This window comes from Ahaetulla prasina, chromosome 3 (genome assembly GCF_028640845.1).
Source record: "Ahaetulla prasina isolate Xishuangbanna chromosome 3, ASM2864084v1, whole genome shotgun sequence".
Lineage (NCBI taxonomy): Eukaryota > Metazoa > Chordata > Lepidosauria > Squamata > Colubridae > Ahaetulla > Ahaetulla prasina.
Window position 1 is genome coordinate 190,989,719 of NC_080541.1, and position 25,017 is coordinate 191,014,735.

The 25,017-nt window shown below is 38.8% G+C and overlaps 2 protein-coding genes and 1 long non-coding RNA gene across 7 annotated transcripts in view; 2 read left to right on the plus strand and 1 right to left on the minus strand.

Moving 5' to 3' along the window:
* RBL1 (RB transcriptional corepressor like 1) overlaps positions 1 to 12,163 on the plus strand; it is a 35,067-nt gene extending 22,904 nt beyond the window's left edge. For all 3 annotated transcript variants that reach the window (XM_058177429.1, XM_058177430.1, XM_058177431.1), the window contains exons 20-22: positions 1,620 to 1,756; positions 7,551 to 7,715; positions 8,621 to 12,163. In XM_058177429.1, coding sequence (XP_058033412.1) covers positions 1,620 to 1,756; positions 7,551 to 7,715; positions 8,621 to 8,791 — 473 coding nt within the window. In that variant the 3' untranslated portion in view covers positions 8,792 to 12,163. The remainder of the gene's footprint in view (positions 1 to 1,619; positions 1,757 to 7,550; positions 7,716 to 8,620) is intronic.
* Positions 1 to 15,999, minus strand: part of LOC131195485 (uncharacterized) — a 28,052-nt gene extending 12,053 nt beyond the window's left edge. For both annotated transcript variants that reach the window (XR_009154468.1, XR_009154469.1), the window contains exon 1: positions 15,823 to 15,999. This is a non-coding gene — a long non-coding RNA (uncharacterized LOC131195485). The remainder of the gene's footprint in view (positions 1 to 15,822) is intronic.
* A 2,316-nt stretch (positions 16,000 to 18,315) lies between these two features.
* The window catches only part of SAMHD1 (SAM and HD domain containing deoxynucleoside triphosphate triphosphohydrolase 1), a 32,572-nt gene continuing 25,870 nt past the window's right edge, over positions 18,316 to 25,017 (plus strand). The window contains exon 1 of one of the 2 annotated variants that reach the window (XM_058177386.1): positions 18,316 to 18,788. In XM_058177386.1, the coding sequence (XP_058033369.1) occupies positions 18,578 to 18,788 (211 nt within the window). In that variant the 5' untranslated portion in view covers positions 18,316 to 18,577. The remainder of the gene's footprint in view (positions 18,789 to 25,017) is intronic. The other variant, XM_058177385.1, reaches the window with a different exon arrangement.

A 25,017-nucleotide genomic window follows, 5' to 3' on the forward strand; every position in this document is an offset into this window, starting at 1 on the left:
GCTTGAGCCTGTTTCTCCCCATCCAGACCCGACGGCCTCCAGACACCGGGACAGCACTTGATAACCGTTGGGGTGGTTCGGTGTAGAAAAGTACAGCTGAGTATCATCCGCATACAGCTGATACTTCACACGAAACCACTGATGATCTCACCCAGCGGTTTCATGTAGATGTTAAACAGAAGGCGAGAGAATCGACCCTGCGGCACCCCACAAGTGAGGCGCCTCGGGGCGACCTCTGCCCCCTGTCAACACCGACTGCGACCGGTCGGAGAGATAGGAGGAGAACCACCGATAAACGGTGCCTCCCACTCCCAATCCCCCAACCGGCGCAGCAGAATACCATGGTCGATGGTATCGAAAGCCGCTGAGAGGTCTAATAGGACCAGGGCAGAGGAACAACCCTCATCCCTGGCCCTCCAGAGATCATCTACCAACGCGACCAAAGCCGTCTCCGTGCTGTAACCGGTCGGAAACCGGACTGGAACGGGTCTAGATAGACAGTTTCATCCAGGTGCAAGGGAAGCTGATATGCCACCATATTTCTACAACCTTCGCCGCAGCGAAGGTTGGAGACCGGACGATAATTACCTAAAACAGCCGGGTCCAGGGAAGGCTTCTTAAGGAGGGGCCTCACCACCGCCTCTTTCAAGGCGGCCGGGAAGACACCCTCCACCAAAGAAGCGATCGTAATCGCCTGGAGCCAGCCTCGTGTCACCTCCCGAGTGGCCAGCACCAGCCAGGAGGGGCACGGGTCCAGTAAACACGTGGTGGCATTCAACCTACCCAGCAACCTGTCCATGTCCTCGGGAGCCACAGGGTCAAACTCATCCCAAATAATGTCGCCAAGACCACCCTCGAGCGTCTCACCCGCATAACCGCAATCTTGGTCCAGACCATCCCGATTTTTGGGAAAACACGGTATTTCTTCAATATTCTTCTCAACATAACTGTACTTACTCAGAAGGATGTCAATGTTCAATAGGGCTTACTCAGTATAATTCCATACATGACATTTAGCCATGGTTTCTTGCTGGTGTTTTTTTTTTCTTTCATATAGCGTATATACAGAAATGTGTTGTGTTAGTTTTGTTGCTAACAAACTATTAGTGATACTGGCAGTGGTAGGTAGGGGACCTGGTCTGTATTCAACACATGGTGATCTGGTTATATCATGTATATGCACTAGGTCAACCCATATTTATTGCAGTACCATTTAGACCAGGAGTCTCCAACCTTTCGGACCTCAGGGACCACTAAATTCATAATTTTAAATCCCAAGGACCACTAATATGAATTTTTAAAAAAGATAGTATTTAGTGCAATATAAAAAATGCAAATAATTTTTCTGCGGTCCATGGACCATTAGTTGGTGACCACTGATTTAGACTACAATCCTATGTATATGTATATAGGACTAACTTACATTCCTTTCATGACTTGATTCCAAATAAAGTATCTACTGGTGTTGATTGCTTCTATTAATTCTGCAGATTGGGAAGATGGTGGAAAAGAGGAGGGAGGAAAAATAGCCTTTGTGGTAAAGATAACATATTTTCTGCTTTCCTTTTTAAATTTAGAAGCTTATTATATTTATCTTGCCTTCTGTCTTCCTTTCAAAGGTGTCTGCGGAAAGATGAACAATTATAGAGATTTGAAAAAAGAAGAGAGAGGCGATCTTATAATGTTTTACAACACTATTTATGTAAAAAAAGTGATAAATTTTGTATTGAAATATGTTTCCAACCATGATTATATGGTACGTGAATCTCAAATTTCCAGATGCATTCATACAGTTTGATTACTGTTTTTTTTATGCTTATCTTAGATACTAAGAGAGGTGGATTACCTCTAACAATATACACTGATTCAGATTATAACTGAAGACCAGATTCCCAGCTTATATGATTAAATAAAGCTGGTCGTCTCAATAGTAATCTTCAGCTAGAGAGTATTCTCCCACAGAGGGCAACTTTTACCTTTCCAAAATCTGGCAAAAATTATTTTATTCTCCCCATCCTTTTCATTTTCTTCATTTTTGAAGGAGTCATTTTGAGTAGTGTGACAAATTTATTTAATAGAAATGATAAATTAATACCAAGTTGCATTTGATGTGAGCCAAAATTCAGTTAGTGCAAAGTTAGTGCACACATAGTTGAGGTTAGCACATGTGAAGTTAAAGCTAGTGCATGCACAGTTACTGTTGAGGTTTTAGACACTAATGTCTAAAAGAAAATTTCTGTTCAAGGGTGAATTAATAATAAATAATAAACAGGTGAATTAGAAATTCAAGTAAATGAGGGCAGATATGATATTGTTGCCCTTATGGAAACTTGGTGGGATGAAACCGACAAATGGAACATACAGCTAGAGGGATATAAATTATTTAAAAGAAATAGACCAAATAAAAGAGGAGGTGGAGTTGCACTATATATAAGAAATTACATCTCTACAGAAATAGAGCACAACAATGACGAAAATTATCTTGAATGTCTTTGGGTCAATATTAAAGGGAGGGAAAATGATATTGCCATAGGCATGTACTATAGGCCACCCAACCAAACAGAGGAAGTAGATGAACTTTTTGCTAGTCAGCTAACTAAGGTATGTAGGAAGCACATTACAGTAGTAATGGGGGATTTTAACTACCCTGAAATCAACTGGGAGACAAACTCTGCACCAAGTGGAAAATCCAACAGGTTCCTAACAAACCTAGCAGACAACTTTGTTTCCCAAAAAGTAGAGAAGGGAACAAGGGGATCAGCCATATTGGACTTAATTCTCACTAACAGAGATGAAATGATAGAAGGTGTTGAAGCATATGCACCAAGACAAATTCCTTGTGTGTCCAATCACACTTGGCCAATAAAAAAAAATAAATTCTATAGGAATCTTGGGGGCAAGTGATCACGCAATATTGGAATTCAACATTATGCAAAAACAAGTTGTAGAACAAAGTCAAACTAGAGTCTTGGACTTCAAGAGAGCTAATTTCAATAAACTCAGAGACAGCTTGAGAAGGATTCCATGGATGAGAATCTTCAAGGGGAAAACAACTCAAGAAGCTTGGGAAATTTTGAAAAGTGAGATTATAAAAGCCTAGTCTAGCACAATACCAATGAGGAAGAAAAATAATAGATCTCAAAAGAAACCAGCATGGATGTATAAAGAACTATCTGACAAATTGAAAGACAAAAAGGACACATATAAAAAGTGGAAAGAGGGGCAAATAACTAAGGCAGAATATCAGCAAATAGCCCGAGCCTGTAAAGATGAAGTGAGGAAAGCTAAGGCTCACAATAAACAAAGGCTAACGACAAAAGTAAAAAATAACAAAAAAAGCTTCTTCCAACATGTTAAAAACAAGAAAAAAGTCAAGGAAACAATTGGCCCATTGCTGGGAGAAAGTGGCAAGAAGGTGACAAGCAACAGGGAGAAAGCAGATCTACTTAGCTCATATTTTGCATCTGTCTTTACACAAAGGAAAAAACAATCCAACCTATCAAAAACAGCACCACAAAAAACAGATTAGGAACACAAGTTAAAATACGGAAAAAAATGGTAAGTGAACAGCTGTCTACCCTAGACGAGTTCAAATCACCAGGACCGGATGGATTACACCCCAGAGTTCTGAAGGAACTGGCAGACGAAATCTCAGAACCACTGAACTATATCTTTCAAAGATCCTGGAGCACAGGGGAACTGCCAGAGGACTGGAAAAGAGCTGATGTAGTTCCCATCTTCAAAAAAGGAAAAAAAACAGGTCCAGGAAACTACAGACCTATCAGCCTAAAATCAATACCAGGGAAGATTCTGGAAAAAATAATCAAGCAACGAATCACCGAACACCTAGAAGCAAACAAAGTAATAACCAAAAGCCAACATGGGTTTGTCAAAAACAGATCATGCCAGACTAATCTTATTGCATTCTTTGACAAAGTGACAAAATTAGTGGACCAGAGGAATGCTGTCGATATAATTTACTTGGACTTCAGTAAAGCATTTGATAAAGTAGACCATAACCTACTACTAGATAAAGTAGAAAAATGTGGGTTAGACAGCACCACCACCAGATGGATTCATAACTGGCTGACCAACCGCACTCAACATGTAGTCCTCAATGGAACTACATCCACATGGAGGGAAGTATGCAGTGGAGTACCCCAAGGCTCTGTTTTAGGCCCAGTACTCTTCAACATCTTCATCAATGACTTGGACGAGGGGATAGATGGGGAACTCATCAAATTTGCAGATGACACCAAGCTGGCAGGAATAGCCAACACTCCAGAAGATAGGCTCAAGTTACAGAAAGATCTTGACAGACTTGAACATTGGGCACTATCTAACAAAATGAAATTCAACAGTGAAAAAAGTAAGGTTCTACATTTAGGCCAAAAATGCACAGGTACCGGATATGTGGTACCTTGCTCAATAGTAGTAACTGTGAGAGGGATCTTGGAGTCCTAGTGGACAACCATTTAGATATGAGCCAGCAGTGTGCAGCAGCTGCCAAAAAAGCCAACACAATTCTGGGCTGCATAAACAGAGGGATAGAATCAAGATCACGTGAAGTGTTAATACCACTTTATAATGCCTTGGTAAGGCCACACTTGGAATATTGCATTCAGTTTTGGTCGCCACGATGTAAAAAAGATGTTGAGACTCTAGAAAGAGTGCAGAGAAGAGCAACAAAGATGATTAGGGGACTGGAGGCTAAAACATATGAAGAACGGTTGCAGGAACTCGGTATGCCTAGTTTAATGAAAAGAAGGACTAGGGGAGACATGATAGCAGTGTTCCAATATCTCAGGGGTTGCCACAAAGAAGAGGGAGTCAAACTATTCTCCAAAGCACCTGAGGGTAGAACAAGAAGCAATGGGTGGAAACTAATCAAGGAGAGAAGCAACCTAGAACTAAGGAGAAATTTCCTGACAGTTAGAACAATTAAGCAGTGGAACAACTTGCCTGCAGAAGTTGTAAATGCTCCAACATTGGAAATTTTAAAGAAAATGTTGGATAGCCATTTGTCTGACATGGTGTAGGGTTTCCTGCCTGGGCAGGGGGTTGGACTAGAAGACCTCCAAGGTTCTTCCAACTCTGATATTATTATTATTATTATTATTATTATTATTTATTATTATTATTATTAAGAAGCTTATTTTGAACACCTACACCAAAATACAAGAGATAGGTATGCTGTGGATGTGGATTTATCTTTTAATGATGTATAGTAATAATTGATAAGCATATTACATTTATATTTTAAAATGTTAATTGCCTATTTCCATTAAGCTGTTACCAATTATCCTATTTTCCATAGATATATCACTTCAACAAATTTTAATTTGAATAATACGAGTGTTTTTTAGGATTCATTAACTGCACTAATTGACATATTTATATTTCTAAATTGCTAAACTTATTATTTATCACATAGGTTGTATGAATTTAGAACTTAAAGTAAATGAAAAATGTTCAAAGATAATATATAAGGATGGGTTAGCTAAAATTTTCTAAAAAATAATCACATTTAATTAATTATATTTCTATACCATTTTTCATTCAGGCGCAGATGGCAGTATATATAGTGCTCCCTTCTAACCCTGTTAGCATAGTTAGGCTGAAGGAAAGTGATTGACCCAGTGAGTTTCAGTGGCAAATGATGCCCAGAGTTTAGGTCCCCCTTTTCCTAGCTCAACAACTTAATTACTACATTGTTTTTCTAATCCTTTAAACATCTTTTTTGTAACCAAGGGAGACCTGTCATGTAATGTACTTAAAAACATAAAGTTTCCATCTACTATTATTTGAATAATTGCAAATTGCTTTCATTTATTATAGAGGCTAATCTCTAATAATTTTTAAAGTATTTTTTGAAAAATCATTCAGTCATCTTTTCCTAATGTTCAAGAGTCCATAATAGTTTTGTTTTAATTACTGTAGCACAGCATATTTCAGAATAGTAATCAGAAGTGGGGAAAATAGGATTGAAATTCTTCAGCTATGAAGCCCATTGAGTGACTTTAGACCAGTCACTATTACCAATCTATTTCCTGGGGTTGTTACAAGTATTAAATTCACAGGGGGAATAGGGCATACTTTGATCTCTTGAAAAAAAGGCAAGATATAAATGCAACTCATGTTAAAAATAACTTATATGTCTTTCATTGATAATTTTCTTTTCACATACCATATTCTAAATGTTTATATTTTAATGGGAAGTTAAATAGTTGAAAAACATACTGTGAGTTAAAACCTCAGTAACAAAAACTGGAGTTCAGCTGCACTATCTGATGATGATTTTGGTTTAATTTTTGCTAAATAATGGCTACAGCTTCTAGAAATCTTAAGTGAAGAAAAAAGAGCTATCAGCTATCTGGAGTATAAAATAACTTGAGCAGAGAAATGACTGTCATTTTTAAAGTTTCAGTTAGATGAGAGGTTAACTGAGAAAACACGTGTATCTGGAATACAAAAAATATCACCATAACCGTATTTCAGAAGCAAACAAAAAACCCTATTGTGTAAGCCTTCGTATTCATTCTACATATCTAAACCAGTTTGTTAAAGACAACTTTATTATATACAACTAGTACTATGGGAAAAGAAATTCTGAAATATCAGTGTCTTGCCTGGATGCCAGAAGGAATAAACAATAATTTTAAAGTATTTTTTGAAAAATCATTCAGTCATCTTTTCCTAATGTTCAAGAGTCCATAATAGTTTTGTTTTAATTACTGTAGCACAGCATATTTCAGAATAGTAATCAGAAGTGGGGAAAATAGGATTGAAATTCTTCAGCTATGAAGCCCATTGAGTGACTTTAGACCAGTCACTATTACCAATCTATTTCCTGGGGTTGTTACAAGTATTAAATTCACAGGGGGAATAGGGCATACTTTGATCTCTTGAAAAAAAGGCAAGATATAAATGCAACTCATGTTAAAAATAACTTATATGTCTTTCATTGATAATTTTCTTTTCACATACCATATTCTAAATGTTTATATTTTAATGGGAAGTTAAATAGTTGAAAAACATACTGTGAGTTAAAACCTCAGTAACAAAAACTGGAGTTCAGCTGCACTATCTGATGATGATTTTGGTTTAATTTTTGCTAAATAATGGCTACAGCTTCTAGAAATCTTAAGTGAAGAAAAAAGAGCTATCAGCTATCTGGAGTATAAAATAACTTGAGCAGAGAAATGACTGTCATTTTTAAAGTTTCAGTTAGATGAGAGGTTAACTGAGAAAACACGTGTATCTGGAATACAAAAAATATCACCATAACCGTATTTCAGAAGCAAACAAAAAACCCTATTGTGTAAGCCTTCGTATTCATTCTACATATCTAAACCAGTTTGTTAAAGACAACTTTATTATATACAACTAGTACTATGGGAAAAGAAATTCTGAAATATCAGTGTCTTGCCTGGATGCCAGAAGGAATAAACAATAATTTTAAAAGAGCAGCCCTCAGATGCAAAAGAGTGCCAACTTCTGATTCAAGTTATAATAAAAAAGTATCTAAGTGTAATCTTTTTTCTCCCCAGATGGAAGCACCTCCTCTTTCCCCCTTCCCCAGCATTAAACAGCTACCAGTATCTCCTCGGCGAATTTCTCAGCAACATTCTCTTTATGTTTCACCACACAAGAATGGTTCTTGCCTAACACCTAAGAGCGCACTATTATATAAATTTAATGGGAGCCCCTCTAAGGTGAAATGTATTTTTCTAACAATTAAGAGTTAAAAACATCATCTCTAAATGTTGACTTCAATATAGTCTTTCTGATCTTTTCTGGATCCAGATAGCAATATGATAATTAAATATTAGACAGAAAATTTGAAAGTGACTCAACTGCCACCTCACTCTTGGCTTGTACTTTAATACCATGAGGTGACAGTCTGCTAAAAACTATGGGGAAGGTGGATGGGAGGGGAGTCTTGCTTGGGGGGTAAAGCAAAAGTGACTGCGAGAGGAACTGCTGCATCCCCCCACCCCTTGCTGTATCTCCCTGGAAATAGTGGTGGGTTGCTCCCGGTTTTGTCTGGTTCTTGCAAACCGGTAATAAAAGTGGCGGGAGGCTCCAGCCACCTACCTGGATGTCATAATGGATGATCTGTGCAAAAGCACACGTGAGTGAAGCGAGCACGCATGCACACTCCCATTGCAAACTGGTAGTAAAAGTAAGTAGAACCCACCCCTGCCCTGGAAGGCTGTTTTAAGGTCACCCAGCTGGGAGAAGAAAGCAGCTGCATACCAACCTATGCTTAAAGTGTCCATTCTCAAAACATCTTGCTTGAATTATTTGGGATGTGTGTGTGGCATTGGGGGAGGCAGCTAAGAGAGGGAAAAGTTGAACTTATGAATTTTGGCATGCAGTTGCAATTCACTGGCTTTTAATAAAATGATACCTTTCTCAACAAATGGAGCCAAGGATCGTTTCTATTTAGAGATTTAAGTTGCAGCAGGTCTGACAGTGATAAAAATTAGATTATTATATATGAAAATATTAATTGCAGTATACAAATTTGAAAAATCAAAACCTAATAAAACATATTAAGCTTTTTTAACTGTGAAATTTAGTATTATTTTTGATTGTGATGTTTTCAATTTGACAGAGTTTGAAGGAAATTAACAATATGATTAAACAAGAAGGACAGAGACCAAAGAAGAGAGCAATATCAATTGATAGTGACACAGAATCACCGGCTAAGAGACTTTGTCAGGAGAATGATGATGTTTTACTTAAACGTCTTCAAGATGTTGTCAGTGAAAGAGCAAACCATTAAATCAGCAAAGATGCTGTAAGCACCAAAGCTTCCTTGTGACTCAATTCTCTATCTTCGTAAAGTTTTTATGTTTTCTAGGTAGACAGTTATCAATCAATTTATTAGCATTTTAAGATGCTCCATTATCGAAACAAAATTTATGGCAGTTATGAATTTTGATTTTTATATTCTGAATTTATGTCATTATTTTGAAGGTTTTGATCAGAGCTATATTAACTAATACATTTTAAGGAATAATTATGTGAAAGTAGGAGCTTGTGAGAAAATCTTGATTTAAGTTGGCTTTTTCAACATTTACAATATCTGTTATTTACTGGTATAGTAATTTGGGTTTATGGTTCACTTAAAAACATTTTTGGTATTATTGTTTAAAAAAGTATTACGATCTATGCATTATTTTAATATAAAATAAAGTAAGATACAGTTAATCATTAATACAATAAGATAAGGTGTTGTAGTTTAGAATGGAGATATTTCCCGTTTGAAAGGTTGGATAAATGCTTTGAATAAACTATTCTGTAAAGCAGGGTCCCCACCCCTGGGCCATGGCCTGTTTGGAGCTGGGCCGTGCAAGCAGTGGGGGAGCGTGTGAGCAAGTGCAGCTCCATTTGCATGAGCGACAGGTGCACGTGCCCACCGCTTATGCAAATAGAGCTGCACACACACACACTGCTTGCATGAAAGCATCCCTTCTCCCCTCCTGTCACTGCTGGTGGTCTGCAGAGCCAGAAAGGTTGGGGACTGCTGCTGTAAAGCACTGAACTCTTAGCTCCTAATAGAATGGCAATTTTTGTACAGGATAAGCTGAAGTAGGATTTGAGGTAATTGGTTTTAATTTTGCTACTAGGACAATTGTGTGAAAATATACTTTCATTATAGTCTGTATTGGTTTACTTTGTTCTAAATTAATTTCCTAAAGTGATACTGAGCCCTGGTTGAATACATGGATGCACTCCTTGTTTATATAGAGTTTAAGAGATGCATAGGCATCTATAGTGCAGAAGCAGTTCTCTTGGTATGAGTATGATATGAGTAACATGCATTTATAATTAATATGGTTTCTCACAGGGAGAACCTGACTACATGATACATTATAGCTTTTTATCTAAGATGCAGTTGTGTCTGACTATGGCATCTCAAGTGTTTCCTTTCCCGCTTCAAGGGAAGGCGGAAGCATTGTCTAAATAGGTATCTTCCTTTGCTCTTAAAATGGAAAATATTTCTGCTGTATAAAACATAAAAAAGTACTACGTTGCTGTCTTTATCTTACCATTGGCTAGGTTTGAAAATAATTTTCCAGCATTTTTTTTTTAATTTACATTTATATCCCGCCCTTCTCCGAAGACTCAGGGCGGCTTACATTGTGTAAGGCAATAGTCTCATTCTATTTGTATATTTATATAAAAAGTCAACTTATTGCCCCCCCAACAATCTGGGTCCTCATTTTACCTACCTTATAAAGGATGGAAGGCTGAGTCAACCTTGGGCCTGGTGGGACTAGAACCTGCAGTAATTGCAAGCAGCTGTGTTTAATAACAGGCCTCCTACAGCCTGAGCCACACCGCACTCAACACTGTTGAGAGGCAGGGAAAAAACCTATAAACTTAAGCTTTCTTTTTCTCCTTTCATCCCCCAAACCCTAGAAAACACTGAAAATGATTTCCTAGGAAAATACTGTTTCTATGCATTATCAACTTTTGCTAAATCAAGGAAAATTATGGCTCAATATTATAAAGTATACCAGTCTTCTTTAATGAACTACTTGGTAGCTCTAACCACCTGCTAAGCAGTTGTAAATTGTGACATTCTATTAAAATAATTTTTTCAACCTGAAAAGCTTATTTTCCTTTGTGTAGTATCTACACAAAATATAAGCCTTATCAAATTAAGTGTATGCATAAAATCAGTATGAAATATTATAAGGTTTTAACTGTAGTATTCTATTTGGCTACTTTTAAAAAAAATACTGAATTTTTTTTATGAAGAGGAAAATTCATTAGAAATATTTTATGAAAATGTAGAAAGATAGAAGTTCCATCATAAAGGATCATTCTAACTATTTAAGAACCATAAAATATTTTATATTTCTGATTCATATATAGAAAAGTTTAGATTGTTAAGATTGCTTTTGTAACAGTTTAATCAGTTCTAAAAAGGATTTTTATATTTAGTTAGTGTTCCATAGTATAATGCATTGAGAGCTATCATTTAATAAACCACCATAAAGCCAAATAATATGCTGAAAAATGTTTTACAATAGACTTAAATATATTTATAAAAGGTGATTTTTTTCTTTGGCTTGTTATCACAGAGTGTGGCATAAAATTATACTCAGAGTATAGTTTCAATTATATGCAATTGGTTTTTACCTTTTACTTTTCTCTCAATAATATAAATTCATTCAAGGCAGGGAAGGGGACTACCTTGGGATCTTCAAAGAAAAAAGTGCCCTCCCAGGCCTTCAGCCTTAAAAAAACAAAAAGAAAAAAGAAAACTGAACAATGATTGCTGCCGAGATTTGATGCATGTAATAGAGGTAGCTAGGGATATAGATCAGCAGAAAGAAGCAGTCTGTGAGCAGACATAGCAGCTGTCTCCACTAACTCTTGAGTGGCAGCACAGAGATAACAGAAATCCCTAATTTATGAGTGCCATTTAGTTGGCTGTCTGATTTTTATAGTCCTGTTCTGGTAGTACAGCTATACTCCTAAAGAGTAGTCCAGTCTACCGTTGATACAGAACCCTAGACATCAGAATAGGTCTACCCAAGGGATGAAATCTATTCACTTTCCCTGCTGGTTCGGAAATGCACGTGTGTGTCATGTGCGATTTTGGACCCTCTGCGCATGCACCGAGGGTCAAAAACAGGTTACTTCCTGGTTAAAACCAGAAAGTAACGCTGGCCGGGTGGGCGGAACTTTGCGCCACCACCACCACTTTGCCGAACCACACGCCGCTGCTGCTACTGGTTCACCCAAACTGGTGTGAACTGGTAGCATTTTACCCCTGGTCTACCCACTTCAAATGTAGCAAAGTTGATGACTAATGTTTGGATGGAGGCCCCAACCTCCCAAAGGTTTGCCTTACTACCCATGGAATTCTAGTTATATCCTTGCTTTCTTTCTTTATCTCTCCAATAGACATATTCTCAGGTCTGACATTAAAAGTTTGGTGCTGAAATTTGGCTTCATTATGCATTGATAATTTATATTAATTGAGTTTTATATTAATTGTAACTTTTGTATTAATTACAAGTTGACTATGATATATGACTGATGTTCCAAATTAAAAAGTGGTTTTATTTTCTAGAATTTAACTCTTTGGATCTACCTTGTAAATAGAACTTTTTAATTAAAAAAAGCTTTATTCTAATCTGATTTGAACTGTTTTGTTATCTTGAACCATATGGAAATTATGTACTTGAATTACAGTGCCTCAATGAATGTTTACTAAAAATGAGGAAAATAGTGCCCAAGGTAAGTATTTATGGTAGTCCCTAACCTTTGTAATAGTACTGATTTCTTTTATCATAAATCCAAGTTACACTAGAAATGAATGCTCATCCAGACCTAAGTCAGGATCTTCCCTTCAGAAATCTTAGTTTATTCAGAGTATAGATGCATTTGGTAAGTTTATAAACTAGTTTTGAAGATGACTGAGGAGGCAAACAAGTCAAGTATTCTTGTATTTAAACAGGAAATTTATCAACATTGTTTTCAGAGGAATGAATTACTTTTTTTCCTTTGAAAAACTTCTTCCAGTTACCAAAAGTGTTCCCTTATGACCTTTGATATAACAGAGCAAATGCTGAGGCATGTTATCATTTCAACTACCAAGAAATCACTAAAACAGGAAATAACTGAGGGAGTGTGGATAATGACCCTTTCTTTCCTGCACGTTGTTGACTTTTTTTTTTTTCAAACTTTGGGGCATTATTTGGATTCCTCCCCCAATTCCCCCTCACCTGGCTATGTTTGCTATAAATAAGCCTTACAGTTTCCTATGATTTTGAACACAAATATAAACCCTAAAATAGGCTTAACCAGAAACCAGGTCTGTCTCTGTCGTCTCTCACATGTACCCATAGGCCCACATCTTTGTCCCATGTGCTTGATACAGCGTCACCTGATGAGACGGAATGTAGTCTGGATTGTCAGTTGGGAATCCAAACTGCATTCCCTTGCACCTATTTATGCATCACTACATCGACTTCCAAATGGGATTCACAGTACACCCTTTCTGCCAGCACAACCATCCCAGCAGAAGAGGCCTGCTGTAGGCCCCATTGACCAAGGAATTTCAGCTGATGGGGTCCTGGAGAAGAGCTTTTTCTGCTGCAGCACCCGCCCTCTGGAACTTCATATCCCTCCTTATGTGAATCTGACCCCACCCTTTTGGCCTTCTTTAAGGGCCTCAAAACCTTATTCAGCTGATTGTCCTGGGACCCAAATGGGGATGTCCCTTTCTAGAGTTGATTACTGGATTAGACTATCCCACCTCCACTCTATTGTATACTCCTCACTATCTTAGCTAATTCTTTATTTTTTAATGTACTTATTACTGTTTTAATCTTTTATAATATTGTTTTATCATTTTGTAATCACTCAAAGTTGCGTGACAGTGAGATGGCTGGCAAATAATGTAATAAATTGTACAGAAAGGTATTGCTTGTAGTCCCCCTCTATAGCTATGCTTCTATGGATAGAGGTGCATTTCCACTTCTTGTTCATGTTTATCAGATAATCTTAAAACTTCTTAAACATCTGTGTGTAGATTGTCACTAGATAATACTATATTCTATGTAGTATTATAATGCTTTAGTTGCCCTTAAACACTTGAAAGCCAGAACATAATCCTTTGTTTTCTTTGTAGACCTCCAATATTTGAATAAAATCTCTATTTCAGTTAACTAAAAATACGTTTGAAATGTTTTATGATCTCTTTTGGATTGGATTGGATCCCCTTTCCTCCAGTTTTTGCCTTATCTCCAGAATTTTCATTATCATTCAAACAACTAAAACAAAGCCTCCAGAGTGTAAGTTCTCCATACGAGTGTTCCCATATGTATGTATAATGCATGTATGAATACACACGCACATACACAAACGCAGGAAAATTTGCAGTACATATAAGAGAATCATCACTGGCTGCATCATGATTGCCATCTACCAAGTTATTTGTGTGTTTGAGTTTATTGTTATTGAGCTTTAAACAGCTCAGTTCTTTTCTTGATGCACATGAATGTATCAGAATTCAAGGAATATCAAGAGGGCAGATTGACAATTAGTCCTATATAACTGGTAATGAATATACTTAATTTAAAATTTCCCAGTATAGTTAAATATTAATATAGATCTTTAAAACAAATCATATTCCAATCCCGAGACACATGATAGAAAATATAAATATATATCAAAAGATGGAGGTAGTTACCTATAAAGAACTTCTTTGTATGGAAAAGGGGGAATTACAATTAAAATCCAGAGAAAAGATGGGGGAAGAAGGGAAAAATTATACATGGTTCCAATATGGACAATTACAAGCTAGATGGAAATTAGATCAAAAAATAGGTGTTAAGCAAACTGAGGATAATTTGTTAAAACAAATGAGAGATCAAGGCCAACAGCATATTAAGAGATTGTATAATGTATTAGTAGAAATAGACTCAGAGTCCGAACTAGTTAAGGATTGTATGATTAAATGGGCACAAAATTTTCAGCAACCAATAATGTTGGAAACTTGGGAAAGAATTTGGGTGAGGAATGTTAAATTTACACAAGCGCAAAATATGAGAGAAAATTTTTATAAGATGTTTTATAGATGGCATTTAGACCCCAAAAAGTTGTCATGTATGTATCCTAATGTACAGGCTAAATGTTGGAGATGCGATTGTGAAGATGCCACTTATTACCATATATGGTGGACTTGTAAAAAAGTTAAAGCATTTTGGATTAAAGTATGGTGGATCATGCAGAATATTTTGAAAAAGAAGATTAAGTTTACTCCCTAGTTCTTTTTACTAGGAATAATTATGGACTGTACAGCTATAGAGACTAAATTGATTTTGAACTTAATAACAGCCGCAAGACTTTTGATTGCTCAATATTGGAAGAAAGAAGAATTACCTACAATTGAAGAATGGACACTCAAAGTATCAAATCTGGCAGAGATGGCAAAAATCTCCGCTGACTTGAAAGACTATACACTAGAAAAATATATTTTAGAATGGAAAATGTGGATTGATTATATTCAAAATAAGTATCAGATAAAAAAATATCGAATAGCATATGAGTAAATTTAGGAAATATTTTGTATTAGATATATTTTTGAAGGAGAGGGGAATTGAGAGTGTGACTAAGTGTGGTGTGACTAGAGATTATAATTTAGGAATTATTTTAGATTATGATTGTTAGTTTTGATACCCTGCATTTTGTTCTGGGAAGTCGGGGTGGGGGGTGGGGGGTAAGGGGGAGGGGAATTGGGGGGGGTTTGGTAGAGATGGAGTGATGGTTAATGTACAGGGATTATTGAAGATGTATAAATATAATTAATGTAGGGTCGGGTCTGCCCAGTTACCATTTTAGAACGGTGGGGAGGGAGAAAAGAGAGAGTAGGAGGTAGGAAAGAGGAGAAGAGGAAGGAAGAGGGGTAGAAGAGGGAGAAGGAAGGTGTAGGGTGGAGGGAGGAGAGGATGTAGATAAGAGAAGGAGAGGAAGGTCTGGAAAGTAGAAGAAGGTAGAAGAGGGAAGAGTGTTAAAAAGGGGGGTGGTGACTGGGCAAGCCCGACTAATTGTATATAACTGTACATTGGATGAATTATTTGATATGATTGTAAAAATAAAACTTTTTATAAAAAAAACAAAAAAAACAAATCATATTCTACATCCAAATTCATTTTTATCTATACAAAATTTGGTTCTCAAAAAGATTAATAGTTGCTGGCCCACACTACAGAACAGTAATTTCTTATTTTATTCAGTACTTGCTGAATGAATCAGGCTATACATTCAATTATTTTTTTTACTTCATACCTCTTATTAGCTGCTCGGCTTTCCATCTTCTCATACTCTTCCATTTACAATGGTTAGGAATATATGTAATTCAGTTGAATTGTTGGATTCTTAATACTCTCTGATCTTTACTTTCTTTTTCAGCATCTTCCATTTCCATTTGTTTCACATTAGCCAGAGTTTTTCTCCATTCCAAACTGCTCAATTTCCCACCCTAAATTTCAAAATACAGACAGTGCACATAAATAATAGATGACAACAATGATAGAGGCTTTGGTAAAACCAGAAAACTGGTTTGCCCAATTCGCAATGCCAATGAAAACAAGCTCTGAGTTGGAGATTACAAAATATTTTATTCTGCGCAGAAAAAGGACATGGGGATCACTCCTGCTTTGTCCATGTTACCTGAGTTCAACCAATATTGATTAGTAATATCAGCACTATGTAGCAGCAATCAGCATGTTTGACCCTAATTTCCAGTAACAATTAGTACATTATACTTTAATTAGTACATTGTCCTTAATTCCTCTTTTCCCAAGCTGTTGCCTTGCCCAATGATATGTCTGAGTTTCACTTGAGCAAGCATTCCTGACCCTTTCACACTAGCAGGTTACTAAGTATTAAGGTCTAAATGCTTCTAAATTTTAGCTTTTTGATATAAAGATGTTAGGGGAGGGAGATTTTAGCATTTCCATCACTTTAAGAAACAAATATAGAAATAAACCAAGAATTTCAAGCAACAATTGATCATGGAATAGTTTGGCCACAAAATGTTTGCCCTTTAAAACAGCAAATTCCATGTGATCTAAAACTACAGTACCAATCTGTCTTTGTTTTTTTTCTTCCCGTTTCTTGCTTTACTTATCTTTTTCCTGAGGAAGGATTTTTAAGAACTCAGTATTTGCACATGTGCTTTGCAATTTACTCTATTTTGTCTATATTCCAGATATTACTCTGGGAAGGATTTTAAAAAAAAAAAAATGCTGTAAAATGCCCTGAAATCGAGCTGCAGAATTAGTTTGCTACTATATTATTTCAAGAAGGTTTTTAAAATTATTTTCTAATCCATCCTTCAGCTCTTGGCATTTTTCCTGCCAAGACATGTGGATGAGGAAGTGAATAATACAAAAGAAAAAGGGAAATATTTTGATTTGGAACATAAAATTTGTTTATGACTAACATTGCACTAAATTGGAAGGGGGTGTGTGCCTATACGTTGGAGAATTATAATTTATAAGCTTGCAAGAAAGCAGCTCCAGTAAAAATGGTAATTCAGTTCATGTCCTGCCTATGTTCCCTTATGTTTTCTCTTAATATTTGGACAAAAAGGATCATCTAAGTGTAGGAAGTTAGCACCCACCCCTCTCCTAGAAGAATGAAATATTTTAGGAAATATTAAAAAGGCAGAATATATTTGGAAATATATATATTTCTGGATGAGAAATGGAGAAACATGTTTTAAAGAAAAAGCAGCTCCCACCTTCCTGCCTCCCCACCTACCTTTGTTAATGGGCCAGAGGCAGAAACCCAATCCCCCCCCCTTTGCCAATGAACCGTCATCCGCAACACAATAAGACCCATCTAGCAACAGAAACTCACCACACTGACCTGGGAAGATTCCATCAGCCAGCAAGGCTAGCTAATTGGTTACCTAGCCTTGTCAGACCCCCTGGGAGTCTAACAACCAATCAGGGTACTCTTCCTGTGCCCCAGGAAGTTCAAAGCTCAGCGAGGGCATAAAACCAAGGCATGCTCAGCATCTCAACCCTTTTCTGTTCAGGAACTCAAAACCATGTGATCCTGTCCACCATTAAACCCTCTTTCCAAGCAGTTCCCATGTTTCCAGTGTCTTTTCTCCCACTTGGAACTGAACCCAGATGGACATTTCTTCCAACATAAGGCTAGAAAAGTGCATTTCCTGAAGTCTCATTTGACAATATCTTGGAAAGGCTCAGTTTAGTATAATGGTTAAGAAATCAAGCTAGAAACCGGGTAACTAGTGACTTTGGATTAGTTACTCTCTCTCGGCTCTAGGAGGCAGGCAATGGCAAACCACTTCTTAAATCTTGCCAAGAAAACTGCAGGGTCACCAGACGTCAACACAGACTCCAAGACACACACATGCCTGAGGAGGAGAGGGGGCTGAGACTATTTATTTATTTATTTATTGCATGGAGAGGAAACGCAGAGAATGGAAGCTAGCACATCCGGAGAGTTGGGAAGTGAGATTGCAACAGGGAACCGCATAGCACGTGCTATGTGTTAGATATGAAATTTTTAACTAGTTCAACGACTACCTTTTTAAAAGAAGGATTACTGCCTTTTCATTTGAAAACACGGAACAGTCGACAAGCAGGCCGATTTAAACCTCGGTGCCTTGAGTAGAGATGTCCCTTTCGTCCCGACCACCCTGGAACGAAAGGCAACATAGCCATCAGCTTGAGCCCCTGCTCATTTCTCCGAAAGGGGGCGGGGAAGCCACAAATACCAAAGTGGGATGGATGGACCCATTGGCGGTCGTGGTTTTAAGGCCGGCTCTTATTCCCACGTGTTTGTCAACGTGGCAGGGTGAATCTGCAGCTCGGCCGAGGCGCGCAAAAGTCCCCCTTCGCGGTCGCCTCTCCCGACTCAGAGAAAAGCCAGCAACCGTCACGTGGCTCCCTTCCTCCGCCGACTCGCCCGTGGTAGCGTGAGGTTGCAACGGGGCGGGTCCGGAGCCGGTGCAAGGGAAAGGATAGCAGCTGCTCGCCCTTCTCCTCATCAGTGCGCCCGAACAATGTCGAACGGTAGCCGAGAAGGCGCCCTTAAACGGGCCCGGCCCACCAGCTCGCCCGATGACTTCCAGACGCCTCAGAAGCGCAGCGATATCGGTGCGGCCTCGGCGGTAACCTCCGTCAGCCTCCATCCTCGGTCCTGGGACACGGAGCAGCTGTGCGCCTTCCTTCAGGCTCAGGGCTTGGAAGCTGCAGAGCTGCAATGCTTTCGAGGTGCGCGGGAAAGCCGGCAAGTGGAAGGGCGGGCCGGGCCGCGGGAAAGGTTTATTAAAGGAGCCGCCATCTAGTGCTGCTGTGGGCGGTTGCCGGGCATTTGCAGAAAGAGACTAAAATCGGAAAGGGTTTTTTATCCCCCAAAGACTTTCGTTTGGGGCAGGGCGCTCCAAAAATGATGCCCGTCATTGCCAGGGAACAAGGAGCAGGTTTCTTTTCACGCTGGGTGCTCTAGAGAGACGGCAGTGGCGCTTTTTCTAGTGCAGAAAGAAAAATATCGGAATCAAAGGCTTTCCCCCCACCCGCTGCTAGCCACACTGGCCGCGTCCTTTTTCTGCTGTGTTTGGCTTCATCAATGAGACAGCTTGAATCACCATCCTTTGTTAGTTGCAAAGTCGTGTCCATCGCGATCCCATGGACGACGTTCCTCCAGACCTTCCTGCCCTCTACCATCCTCTGGAGTCCATTTAGGCTCACGCCGACTGCTTCAGTGACTCCATCCATCCAGCCATCTCATTCTTCTTTTGCCCTCAGTCGTTCCCACCATTAGGCTCTTCTCCAGTGAGTTCTTCCTGATCATTAGGTGGCCAAAGTATTTCATTTTCGTTTTCAGGATCTGGCCTTCTAAAGAGCAGTCAGGGTTGATCTCCTCTAGGACTGACTTGTTTGTTTGCCTTGCAGTCCAAGGGACTCGCAGGAGTCTTCTCCAGCACCAGAGTTCAAAGGCCTCAATTCTTTGGCGCTCAGCCTTTCTTATGGTCCAACTTTCACAGCCATACATTGCGACTGGGAAAACCATAGCCTTGACTATACGCACTTTAGTTGGCAGGATGATGTCTCTGCTTTTTAGTGTGTTGTCTAGATTTGCCATAGCTTTGCTCCCTAGGAGCAAGTGTCTTTTAATTTCTTGGCTACAGTCTCCATCCGTGGTGATCTTGGAGCCCAGGAAAATAAAATCTGTCACTAGCTCTATTTCTTCCCCATCTATTTGCCAGGTATTGAGAGGGCTGGATGACATGATCTTAGTTTTCTTAATGTTGAGTTTCAAGGCAACTTTTGCACTCTCCTCCTTCACCCGCATCAAGAGGCTCTTAGTTCCTTTTTGCTTTCTGTCAGAGTGGTATCATTTGCATATCTGAGGTTGTTGGTATTTCTCCCGGCAATCTTAATTCCAATTTTTGATTCATCTAGCCCCGCCTTTCTCATGATGTGCTCTGCATATAAGTTAAATAGGCAGGGTGACAGTATACAGCCTTGCCGGACTCCTTTCCCAATTTTGAACCAATCAGTGGTTCCATGTCCAGTTCTCACTGTTGCTTCTTGACCTGCATATAGGTTTCTCAAGAGATAAATAAGATCGTCTGGTACTCCCATCTCTTTAAGAACTTGCCACAATTTGTTGTGATCCACACACTCAAAGGCTTTAGCATAGTCAATGAAGCAGAAGTAGATGTTTTTCTGGAACTCCCTAGCTTTCTCCATGATGTTGTTGGCAATTTGATCTCTAGTTCCTCTGCCCCTTCGAAATCCTGCCTGTACTTCTGGTAGTTCTCAATTCACATACTGCTGGAGCCTAGCTTGTAGGATTTTAAGCAAAACTTTACTAGCATATGAAATGAGTGCAATGGTGCAATAGTTTGAATATTCTTTGGAATTGGAATGTAAACTGACATTTTCCAATCCTGTGGCCATTGTTGAGTTTTCCAAATTTGCTGGCAAATTAAATGTAGCACTTTTACTGCATCATCTTTTAAGATTTTGAATAGCTCAGCTGGAATATTGTCATTTCCACTAGTTTTGTTGTTGTATGAGACAGCTTGAATCACCACCCATAGTTGGGATAAAAAAATGTAATAAAAAATAAAATAGTAAGGCTTCTTGAGAGATGGCTCACAGCTGGGTCCATTTGATAATTAATGCCCTATCATGGAAACAGCTGGAACTGCCGGCCTTGAAGGAAGCAGCGATATATATTATCTCAAGAGACCAGGAGAGGTCATCTGATGTTGTAGTGTGTTATATGCAGATCTTCCAAGCCTCCCCTTGCTTCCTAAGTGGGTTTTCCAGATAGCTGTAACTGCAGTAGATAAAGCACATACCCTTGTTCAACAGCCAGGAAATAACTAGGGACACCCTTGGTTAGCTGGGATTGTAGCTTTTTTCATGGCTCAGGCCCAACTGACTGGTTCAAGTTACATCTTTCCTTTGTTTTTTTAATGACTTTATTTCTTATCTACTTCCCTGAAGGGATCTTTTAGATAAGATTCCTGGTTTTTATCTTCTCTGCTTTCGCACCTGTTTTATCTTTAGTTAATGAAACCTCAGTCTAATATCACAGGTGCAGTATCAATTTGCTGAGGATACCTTGTACATCTCTGTTCCTCGCTGGCTAAGTGATACTATCCTGCTTTTGACCCAGTACCTGCCAGCTGCTAGGGTTTGGATGGGAAAGAGCTAGTTTCAACTCAGCCCTAGCAAGTGGCCCTGGATTTTTGGGACTCCTGAGTCCAGGCATATGTCATTTTGATTCTTGCCAGGCTGGTATTCTGCCAGACACAGCTGACACACAGTTTGGGGCTACTGATGGACTTGAAAATTCTGCTTGTGGGACAAGGAGTAGTCATGGCTATGGGGGCCTTTAGACAGATCCATCTCAATTGCAGTCATTCCTTGACTGGGATACTTTGCTCACAGTCACTCAAACCCTGGTCATTTCCCAGATGAATTACTGCAATGGCTCTACTTGGGACTGCCCTTGAAGATCGTGTAGAAATGACAACTGGTCCAGAATGTGGTAGTATTTGCAGTTCTAGATGCCTCACATTTTGCTCATATTTCATCACTATTGAGGTGATGAGATGCAATGGCTCCAGTTTCTTTGCCAGATGGTGGTTGTCACCTTTAAAGCCCTAAATGGCATAGGCTTAGGATACTTATGGATGTCCTCTCTTGAGGACATGCTTCTAGGTAAAATAAAATGGGTACAAACTAGGTCCCTTCTCTTAAACATTGTCATCTAGGGACCTAAGCAGCGCATCTTTTAGAATGAATTAAAATGGTGCTGTTGGTTTAATCCAAGATTTGTAGCAATCAGATTGTATCCCAACATTTTATCTTAAACTACCATTAACTCTATCCAAAACATAGGTTCTATCATGATAAAAAGGCCATTTTTCCCAATGAGAACATTTATAAATTTACAAGCATTCTATTATGCTGATTGTTTAAAATGAATTTTATAAAATTAGTGTTTAAGTTACTCACCTTGTTTCCTGTTGGATGATGTCCTGACTTTTGGTTTATATTGTCCTCGGGCAAGTAGTAGCAATATCAGGCCAGCTTTTGTTATGGTTACATCAGTGTAGCAATTGTTGGCTGAGGCGGTAAATCATTGATGAAGAAATGGCTCTAGACTGCTTCTAGTCCTGCCTGTGGAACTCACTCCAGAAGCAATCACTTCATTTATCTCCTAATGTTGCTACAGCCAATTCTTAATTGATCATTGCTAATGTCTGAATAATATTTGAATTGAAATCACCTGGCAATGATGTTGCTTTCGCTATCTTCCTGTGAATTGTCTTGCTTAGGTTACAGTATAGAGAGCTTTTAGATAAGTGGATTAGGCAATTAGAACTCTGTTTGAACTGTTTGCTGTGAGGTTCTTCACTGGGTGAGTTTGGCCTATTATTGATTTTTTTGTAGCCTAATCCTGCAAGACACAGATGATATATTAAATTTAAAACTGATGTCCAGCTTAGTTTACATACAGGCAATCTTTAACATAACATAACATAACATAACATAACATAACATAACATAACATAACATAACATAACATAACATAACATAACATAACATAACATCAGAGTTGGAAGGGACCTTGAAGGCCTTCTAGTCCAACCCCCTGCCCAGGCAGGAAACCCTACACCATCTCAGTCAGATGGTTATCCAACATTTTCTTAAAAATTTCCAGTGTTGGAGCATTCACAACTTCTGAAGGCAAGTCGTTCCACTTATTAATTGTTCTAACTGTCAGGAAATTTCTCCTTAGTTCTAAGTTGCTTCTTTCTTTGATCAGTTTCCACCCATTGCTTCTTGTTCTACCTCAGGTGCTTTGGAGAACAGCCCGATTCCCTCTTCTTTGTGGCAGCCCCTGAGATATTGGAACACAGCTATCATGTCTCCCCTAGTCCTTCTTTTTGTTAAACTAGACATACCCAGTTCCTGCAACCGTTCTTCATATGTTTTATCCTCCAGTCCCCTAATCATCTTTGTTGCTCTTCTCTGCACTCTTTCTAGAGTCTCAACATCTTTTTTACATCGTGGCGACCAAAACTGGATGCAATCTTATTATTACTGTCTTAGAAATGTGACTGTAGAAATGAATTGCTAGAAAACATAATTCAAAATTATCTGCAGGGGTCCTCGGTGCTCTCTGAGCTTGCTTGTTTCCTTGTAGACATTTCATTACCCAAATTAGATAACATCATCAGTGCTGGTAAAAATGGTGGTTTGCTATTAGTTTATATTCTAGTCTAGTGGCTTGCCCTGTCAGTGTTCAAATTTATTACTTACTAAAATTGATGTTTTCCTGGAATGTATTATGATAATTATATTTCTGACCAATCTGTAGAATTTTAAGTATAATTTTTAGGAGTTTGGCTATAAAAATAATTACATTGGGTGATACAGTAGAGATTTTGCAGATGGTGGCTTGCCTGGGTTTGGAAGCTAACCAGGGTCAGGTGTGGGATGGGAGACAGCCAGGCTAAATAGTGTTGGAATTTTATTCCTTAACAAGTTTGTCATGAATTGGGATCAAAGAAACAACAGGCATGAAATTTAAATACTTTATTTTTCAAGAATGATGACAGCAGTCCATTAAGTGGGGGACTGCAGAGCCCCCTCCTCATCCGTTTAGCACACATTATATACCTTACAATCAGCCTTCCTATAGAATATCACTTCCTTACTCAGTCACCCCTTTCTTGTATCAGCATCTTTTTGTATAAGGGACTCCCTTCCTTCTTTCCTTTCTTCCTTGCTAGGGCTTCTAACTTTTCTGAGAATACTTTTATCTAAAGTAAAGGTAACCTTGGAATGCATGCCTTATCTCATTTCCTTGAGCAAGCTATCTTCAAGGCTTGTGAAAAATAAGAAGGCCAACAATACCTTAGAACAGGGGTTTCCAATCTGGGCAACTTTTAAGACTTGTGGACTTCCAACTCCCAGAGTTCCTTTGCTGGCTGAGGAATTCTGGGAGATGAAGTCCACAAGTCTTAAAGTTGCCAAGATTGGAGACCACTGTCTTAGAAAACATAGTGAGAAGTAGTTTCAGAATTTTAATAAAAGTGTACTGTATTTTTCAGAGTATAAAACTTTTTTTGCCTCTGCACACCCCATTTTTGGAATCAGGAAAGGGATTGCCCAAAAACGCTTTCCTTTGGAATCAGGATAGATTCCAAAGACAGCTTTCCTTCCCGATTCCAAAGGAAAGCATTTTCTGGCAGCAGATCCGTGATGGGGTGTGCAGAGGCAAAAAAAATGCATCACGTTTTAGGCGACGGATTTGGCCAGGAGGAAAGAGAAGGTGAGTCTGCTGAGAAGGAGGATGAGGGCGCGTGGCTCTGCAATGTGCAACAGGAAGGAAAGCATTTTCAGATGGCAGTGCTGCGATCCCCTCTCCGAATCCAAAACGGTTCCCGGTTCCCCGCTGCACATTGCAGAATAACTGGCCGCCACCTGAAACGCGGCTCTGTGAATTGCATTGGGGAATCGGGCCAACAGGCAGCAGTGTCTGGAAAGGAGGGACATTTCACTTTAATAATAATAATAATAATAATAATAATATTTTAATTTGTATACCGCCCTTCTCCCGAAGGACTCAGGGCGGTGAACAGGCAGATAAAATATAAATACACACAGTAATTAAAAACATCCCTTAAAAAACTAATTCAAATGCCCAAAAATGTTAAAAAACGTACTCCCCATAAAATAACAAAATTTTAAAAACCCATCCAATAAAAATAAAAATCAGGCTAGTCCAGCCATACGAAATAAATAAGTTTTAAGTTCGCGGCAAAAGGTCCTAAGGTCAGGTAATTGTCGAAGTCCGAGGGGAAGTTTGTTCCACAGGGTCGGAGCTCCCACAGAGAAGGCCCTCCCCCTGGGGGCCGCCAGTCGACACTGTTTAGGGGCTCCATTCGGCTTGGCTCCTGGGCGTGGAGAG